The sequence below is a fragment of the Bactrocera latifrons genome, unplaced genomic scaffold, assembly GCF_001853355.1.
Source record: "Bactrocera latifrons isolate USDA-ARS-PBARC rearing strain unplaced genomic scaffold, ASM185335v1 scaffold_569, whole genome shotgun sequence".
In the NCBI taxonomy this organism is placed as follows: domain Eukaryota; kingdom Metazoa; phylum Arthropoda; class Insecta; order Diptera; family Tephritidae; genus Bactrocera; species Bactrocera latifrons.
Genome location: NW_017537233.1, coordinates 83,191 through 91,651, shown reverse-complemented (window position 1 = coordinate 91,651; position 8,461 = coordinate 83,191). Strand labels below are relative to the sequence as shown.

The window sequence follows — 8,461 nt, the reverse complement described above, 5'->3', positions numbered from 1 at the left end:
GTATATACATATAAATATTAATATTTAAAAGTTAATCTAAAAAATTACTAAAAATTATTGTAAGGAAAATTCAGTTTGTAATCTTTATATATAAAAAGTAGAACTCACGTTGCTTTCGAAAGACTACTAAATTACTGAACCGGTTTTAGTAAAATTTAGCACACTGTGTTCTGTTCGAATCAAATTAGACGATAGGATAGTAAAAAAAATTAATAACTAAATAACACAGTGAAAGCTCTATTAAATGGACGCTCTATTATGCGGTCATCTCTATTAACCTTGCACATTGTTAATGTTTATTAAGTACAAGCTGTTAATCGGACAACTCTATTAACTGGACAGAAAAGCTGGTAAACAGACATTGAGAAAGCCTCAAATTTGTTAATTTTTCCAATGAGATTTATTTGTATGAACATATTCAAAATTGAACCTCAAGTATAATATCTTCGATTCTTATACCGACAAAAACGTTTTCGCCTTTATTCGTAAATAAATTTTTCACTGTATTAAATTTATTATATGAATAAAAAAAAGTATAAAATGTATAACACAGCAATGCCTGTCCGGATCTCCTAATGTATATACATACATATATGTGCACATATGGTCATAATAATAAATTCAGTCCTTTAGGTTGCACTCATGACTGAATTTTAAATGTTTGGTGAAGTACACGAATGCAACTACGGGTTAGTTTTATTAAATTCGATATTGCAGTACTTTTTATAATAAAAGAGAAAATGCTGAATCCCCCCTTTGTAGTGCGCGTGGCAATTGCTTGTTGATGTTCGTGTTTCTAAGTGGTCAAAATAATAAGTACATTGGAAATTACTTTAGGATTTTTAGCAAATCGGACAATTTATTGTAATGGTTTGCTCTTTCGGTTAAAACGCATTGAAAACTAAAAAATTATATAGATGGGTAGAAAAAAGCATTGCAGTGCAGAGGAAAAGGAAATAATCTTAAATCTCAGAAAAGAGGGCCAAAGGAATATCGCTGAAACGTTAGGCCGTTCATTGTATTTCGTGCAGAATGCCCTAAGGATGAAAAATGATATTAAAACTCGCGGTCGACCAAAAAACATCAAAAATAACGGACAAGCGCATCGTCACTTTTGGTGAAAAGGACCCATTGGTATCTTCAAGGGTAATATCAGCTGATATTGGTATTTTCCCCAATGGCCCGACGAATACTATATCGATCTAATTTACCTGGCAAGATATCCAGAAGAATACCATAATTGCAAAAAAAAATTTAAATAAGATTACATTTCGCGAAAAATCATGCAAATTGGCCCGATTCAAGTGATGAGAAAAAGTGGCGCAATATCTTGTGGAGCGACGAAACAAAAAATAATTTATTCGAAAATGATGCCTGACGGATCGTCAGACCGTTAAAAAAGGTGGCGGCAAAATAATGGTTTGGGGCTGCTTTTCGTGGTATGGTGTAGGACCAGTACAACGTATTCCAGGCACCTTGAATAGGTTCGAATATAAAGATATCTTGGAAAACACAATGCTGCATATGCATAGGAAAGTATGTCACTAATAGGGAAATTTCAGCAGGATAATGATCCTAAGCATGCTTCGAGGGTGGTAAAAGATTGATTTCAGGACAATGGTGTGACTTTTATTAAAAGGCCATGTCAATCTCGAGAGTTGAATCCAAATGAACTCCTTTGGGGAGCTAARGCAAGGGAATGGGAAGCAATGGTTACAAAATAAGGATCAATTAGGGAGTTTTCTCAATCTAATACGTTTTTTCATTCAAAGATACCTGATGTACTTATTATTATTATTTTGTCCAGCCATTTTTTTAGTCCTTTTATTATTTGGTAGATATTTAAGTACCTATTTCAACTATTATTACAAATATCTTTATTTTTGTTGTTTAAGCCATATCTTAAATGAAATATGATATTATTTGTCTTTAAACATGAATAAAAAAGAATTAATTAGTCATTGAATGTTATACGGGCGTACGTACTTATTATTTTGACCATGTGTGTAAATGGTAATATTTAGAAGCTGCAGCTAAATAATTTCTGAAAATTTGTAAAAATAGATAAAATAAAACTTATGTTAAATCATGTAAATTTCAAAAAAAAAAAATTAAATAAAAAGAAATAAAACAACAATTTTAATTGTTTTAGTTGACTGATATGAGAGGCAGGGATGAAAAATTAATAACCAAACTAATAACCATAACAATACCCAAACAAACTCTTTTCAGTAAAAGATGGCTAACCAAACAGATGCGCAAAATCAATTAGGGAGAGCGAGTAAGCTAATCACACCGACGTGTAGTGAAAAAGAAGGTTGCTTTTTTCCCCGAGGCTAGAACAAAAATTACCTAACGGATAACGAAGGCATTAATTACTGCTAACCCATCGATAACCATTTCCTTAACTATTACCCGTCTTTTAGGGTAACAGGTTAAACTCCTACTTATCCAGAATCGACAATTACATCAAATATATGTCCACAGTGCAACGAGTTTCCGCATGACACCAACCACCTCTTTGCATGCCCTGCTAGTACTACACATCTGACAAACCTCTCCTTATGGCCCGACCGAAAGCACCGAAAATTACAAATTTATCGAAAGCAACAATTCAGGTGATAGTTAATAATTTCAACGAGACAGGTGGCTATGAAAATAAGCCTCGCCCTGGTCGCCCACCTAAACTGGATTTGAGGATGCAAAGGCAAATTATTCGTACAATCAACCTTTGTCCTAGGGAAAATGCCGTTCATTTCGCGAAAGGCATCGGAAATGATTATGGAGTTGATGYGCATCCTGAAACCGTTCGAAGATGTTTCAAAAAGTATAATGTAGATTGCAGAGTAGCAAAACCATTGTTAAGAGATGGAAATATTGCTAAGCGGCTTAGCTACGCAAAAAGATACAAAAACATCCACCAAACTGATCCAACCTTTTGGGAACGTGTCATTTTACCGATGAGTGTAAATTTAATGTTTTCTCCAAAGATGGTCACACCAAAGTCTGGCGTTAAAAAAATACGTCCCTGCAACGATAAAATATTGTTCCCACCGTTAAGCATGGTGGAGGATCTGTGATGGTGTATGGTTGTATGGCGGCTAGTGGTGTCGGACACATACGATTTATTGAAGAAATAATGGATAAACATACTTATATTGACATTCTTAAGGACACCTACATCCCAAGTCTCGAGATACTTGATTTGCCAGGTGAGCCTATCATGCTTCAAGACAATGATCCGAAGCACACTTCGGTATAACGTGAAATCTGGAATCTGAAAGTTGGAACATCCGCCACAATCTCCTGACTTAAATGTTATTGAGCATTTGTGGGATCATCTGAAGAAACAGATTGAGAAAAGGCGTGCAACATCAAAATCGGATCTGAAGGCTATTATAATTGATGAATGGAATAAAATATCGCCGGAAACTACTCGAACTTTAGCCTTGTCTATGCCGTCTCGTCTATTCGAAGTTGTTAAAGCCAAAGGAGRCCATACAAAATATTAACTATTTATTTTTAATGTTTTTTCCTAACACCGTATGTTCACTTATGTGACATTGAATTGGGGCAAAGTTTAATATCTTTGGCATTAAATTATCTTCTTTTTAAACTTAAAAAAAAACTAAAAAAATTTAGTCTGAGTATATATTTAAAGTAAAATTTTTTCAGAATAAAATCAGTTTTTTTTTTCAAATTTTAAATTTTTTTATAATTTTATTCTTTTTTCATAGTTTAATTTCAATATAAGTTATTAAATAATATGAATGTCTTTGAATGCATATGCACATGCGAGAAGCATCTGACAATTGCTTCCCAACAAAACACAAATCGATTTTTTAAGCCTCTAAAGCAGGCTGCCCCCTTAAACACCATTTTTCTCCAAAACTCAATAATTAAGACATTTCTTGTTTTATTCTTATGTTTTCCCCTATAGAAACAAAARTAAATTAATTCGTAACAATAAAATAACTTTATTTCTTAACTTACATTTCAAATCTGTGTGCGACTATCTTCTTGATTTGCTTCTAACAGCAAAACCGATAAAATTGGTTTCCGTGACACCCAAAACCGATACATATTCTGTTTCGAATATCAAACCAATAATATCTGAATTCATGACACCTATTGCTTTTTTTGATCGGTTTCAACTTTCATTCCGACAACTATCAGCTTTGACAACACCCCTGATAATGATTTTCGCACTTCCGCGTGCCTTTATGCTGCATGTATCGGCCAATATTTGAGTTTTTCTTCTTTTTTACTGGCATAGCCACTCCTTAAGCGATTATATCCCAGTTAACAAAGGTTCTTCTTTTCGCAAGGAGACGCCAGCCAATTGGATTGGAGGTCTTCCTCTTCCTCTGCTTCCCCAAGCGGCTATTGCGTTAAATACTTTCAGAGCTGGAGTGTTTTCGTCCACATGTACGACATGACCTAGCCAGCGCAGTCGCTGGCTTTTAATCGGAGCGGGTGTTGAGGCCAATGATACTAATATCATAGGCATACGCCAGCAGCTGTACACTGTTATAAAAGATTGTACCTGCTCGAATAAGTTCTGCAGCTCGAATTATTTTCTCCAGCAGCAGATTGAAGAAGTCGCAAGAAAGAGATTACCCTTGTCTTAAACCCCATTTGGTATTGCGCGGCTCGGAGAAGTTCTTCCCGATCCTGACGGAACTTTTAGTATTCCTCAGTGTTAATTTACACAGCCGTATTAGTTTTACGGTGATACCAAATTCCGACATCGCTGCATAAAGACATTTTCTTATCACGAGTATTTTCAAATTTTGGTGATTTACTCATAACATCATCTCATCATCATCCGCTGTACTTTGTGTTTATTTATTTTTTTGTCTTAGTGAATTTTCGTCGCTCACTTTCTCTGGCAGATCAGGCCTTCAACCAAATATTCCAACAGTTGTTCCCTGTTAGGAGGCATTTCTTCCCCTATTCCATGGAGGGGCAGACTAAATTTCTGACAATATATTCCCAACAAGCCTCATCCTAATAAAAAGCTTTTTTTTTTTTTTTGTTCCCATGAAGGATTTACCTGGTCAATTCGAGTATATTCTGGCAAGTCATCAACTGGATTGAGAAAAATCGGTTTGGTCAAAATATATGCTAAGATCTAAGCGCTATATTGAAAGAAAGTCGAACATTATATGTTGATGTCAAAGAACGCACGTTGTCGGCACTCTTCGTGCAAACAAGAAATATTTCCCAAAGGAAGTAATGACTGCTACATAAAAAAAGACGAAATAGTGACTAGAGAAGAAACGAATGACATAGTTGTATTAAAGTGGAAAGACCAGCGTGATGTCAAAATGCTTTCTACGAAACACGCATGGTAACCACTTCGAACGAACGAATTGATCCTGATGAGCCATCAACTAGAAAACCTGTTGCCTATTATTGAATATTATAAAGGAAAATCGGGCATTGATCAATCCGACCAAATGGCGTCATATGATAATACCCTTCGCAAAGGTTTTTTAGAAAATTGGGAATTGAACTTTTACTTGGCCTTTCAATAGTAAATGCCTACATTGTTTATAAGGAAGCTACCCATAAGAACATTAAGATCCGCTCATTCCGCGAACGTGTTGCTAATGGTCTACTAGATCTTTTATCTCCACAACCTATATCGCAACCCGAAAAACATGTAATAAAACCAAGGGTGTATGATAGGGTGGGTCGATTCCGGACTTTTTCGATTCGGGATTTCTAATAGTGCGGAAAAGTTGCCTTAGTACTTCCTKATTCCAATGCAACTTTTTGTTTTGAGATCGGATTGCATCTTCAACCCCAACTGCGGCCTTGAAATTTCGGAAATTCGCCGAAAATCGTGAAATTGTCTACCTAGCGCCTGAAATACGCATCTCATGGCAAAATGTATAAAACAAAAGTTATTTGTCACGTCCCTGGGATACGAGCGAGAATGCGGCGCGCCACAGCGCAAGGTGAAAATTGTTGCAGCTCTCAGCTAACCTGTATTGGTCACCCAGAACCCACCGCGTGGAGGTAGCTGCTCTTCGGGTTCTGCTCTTCGGGTTCCTCCCAAGCCCAACCCAACCAACCAACCACATGTCAGGCTTGTTTTAGTCTGAATCTGTGTCAAATTTATTGATAAAATCAGATTTTGTACTAAACTTTGGCACTTGTTGCCTAGCTTTCAGTGTGGAGCGTATAAAATGGTCACGAGATTGGGGGCCAATAACTTTAGAAGATGCCTCTGTCACCAGTTTGACGGTTCTCTCGACTGCCACGGTGTGAGAGAGGAATTCACTAAATTTCCATACCTCTGCAGTGTCACCCGACAACCCTTTTATGAGTTCTTGGTTAGAAACTGATCAAAGAACTGGTGGAACAGTCAAGGTAATAGTCTTCCAGTTAATCATTACACAATTAGCCTTGAAATTCAGCTTTGGCACTTTTTTACATCTAACACTTCCATTTACAGTGTCAGACTCTGCTTCTCTGGCTGCCAGAAGACGKTYAAGGGCCAACTTTCTGACTTCTATCCGTTCGTCAGTCATCATACTAAGGAGAATGTTTTCTGGAAGAGCAAAGAAAGCATTCTGTTGAATGGGTGAATCGACAACCTTGCGCAGTTTAACAGGTAAGTATCTCGACCTTTGAATTGCAGCATAGAGATGGCGCGAGCCATCTTTGATTGAACTGTTGAATCTTATTGAAAACCACAAAGGTGAGTAAACTGTGAGTATGTACTGGACCAAAATCTTTATTTCCTTTGTTGGTTTGTCAGTAGAAATGTATAATCTCAGAATTCTATTAGCACAGGTGAGCCAGCGAGATTTGCACATGTAACCTGGATCCATCGACGTTAAATCTGAGGAACATTGACCGGAAATAAAGGCTTCTGATATTTTATAGAGATAAGCTTGGTCTGTGCTAAGTTGGGTCGGATTAATAACCTCAGAAGGTAATTGGYWGGRTGGAAAACTTTCAAATTTGACAACAGGCAACTTCTCACAATCAGGGAGCAGTTTACCTATGTCGCCAGAGAATGTATTTGGACTCTTTGAAACACCATCTATGTGTTCGAAAAGAGCACAAAATTGAAGTTCGTTGAAATGTAGAAGACAAACAACCCACTGTAATGGCCTACCTATTCTTTCTTCTAGTTTCCGAATGATTCCACCTTTCTGAATAATTTGTTGCCGTTAATTTAGACACAAAAGTATTAACCACTTTAACAATTGTTTATTAAAAACGCTGACGTTTAATATGTAAAATCATTTATGGGTTTACAATCACTTAATGTACTTAAATTTATGAAAAATAAGAAATTATATTTGATCGATGAAAGTATGTATGTGTACGGAGCGGATAAGTTGCATACCGGGCCGCTGGGGGATCGTAGGAGGGATATGAGGCGCCGCGTATGTATAAAACGAAAGTGTAAGCGAATTATATGTCGACGCAGCGCAATATATAACCGGGAATGAATGTTGTGCAGACGGATTGTTTAGAACGAATTGTCTCTGCTTTCTCCTTGTCCATCCTTTTTGATGAGTGAGCGTATACGTATGGTGAGTTGTGTTGGTGTCATCAGCTGTGGTGAACTAAGCTGTCTTATTAGGGTGCGCCAGTTTTCCCGGGTAGAAGGGGTGGATGCTTAACTCACCTGTGTTCGTGTTGGTGCCATCAGCACCGACAACTTCTAGATGTTCCACATCAACTGAATTGTCTTGTAAATGTTGCCATATAGCTCGCGTCTCATCCTTAGCTGACCCGGAAGGAGAGGTGACGTGGCCAAACTAATGACAACCAGGTTCCGCTATAAGAAAAAATATGTTCCTCTTTGAGAGTGTCGCGGTAGTACTTTTCACCTTCGCTGACTTGTGTAAGTGTATTGTCTTTGCGGCCGTCAAAATACAGCCCAKGTATAGAGTCAATACTTTCGGTGTTTTGGAGCTTAACTCCAACACTTTTTTTTGCCCGACTAATCTTGCATTTGTCAGCGACAAAGCTAGCCTGATCCTCTGTTATCAAACCTGCTGTTTTGGCATCCAGAAAAGCTGATGAAACAATCAATCATGTCTGTATCTGGCTGGCTGATGTGAATGGTCACGTGTTCTAGCTGATACTTTTCTGGTAAGTGTTGATGTTGAATGCCGTTTTGAAAGCTTTTCTTTACGTCCATTTTTCTTTGTAATCTTTTTTGTTTCAAGTAGACCAACACTTCCAACGCAACCAATTCTTCTGGTTCTCAGGTCCAAGAAAATTGCTTGTTCATTGATAGGAACTCTCCTTTCTTTTGGACAAGTGCAAGAAGAAAAATAAATGCATTTACAAGCAGCGATGTCAAATAATTTTCCGGCAAAAAAAACCCATCCCATATACCATTACCGGCAAATGACGTGACAAATAACTTTCGTTTTATACATTTTGCCATGAGATGCGTATTTCAGGCGCTAGGTAGACAATTTCA

General features: G+C 37.2%; 1 protein-coding gene across 3 annotated transcripts in view; it reads right to left on the bottom strand.

Moving 5' to 3' along the window:
• Nucleotides 1-8,461, bottom strand: part of LOC108974573 (protoheme IX farnesyltransferase, mitochondrial) — a 25,678-nt gene that overhangs the window by 11,232 nt on the left and 5,985 nt on the right. The window contains exon 4 of one of the 3 annotated variants that reach the window (XM_018942485.1): nucleotides 1,987-2,044. The exons of the other annotated variants lie outside the window; for them this stretch is intronic. Within the exon in view, the coding sequence (XP_018798030.1) occupies nucleotides 2,034-2,044 (11 nt within the window). The 3' untranslated portion in view covers nucleotides 1,987-2,033. The remainder of the gene's footprint in view (nucleotides 1-1,986; nucleotides 2,045-8,461) is intronic. 3 annotated transcript variants of the gene reach the window in all.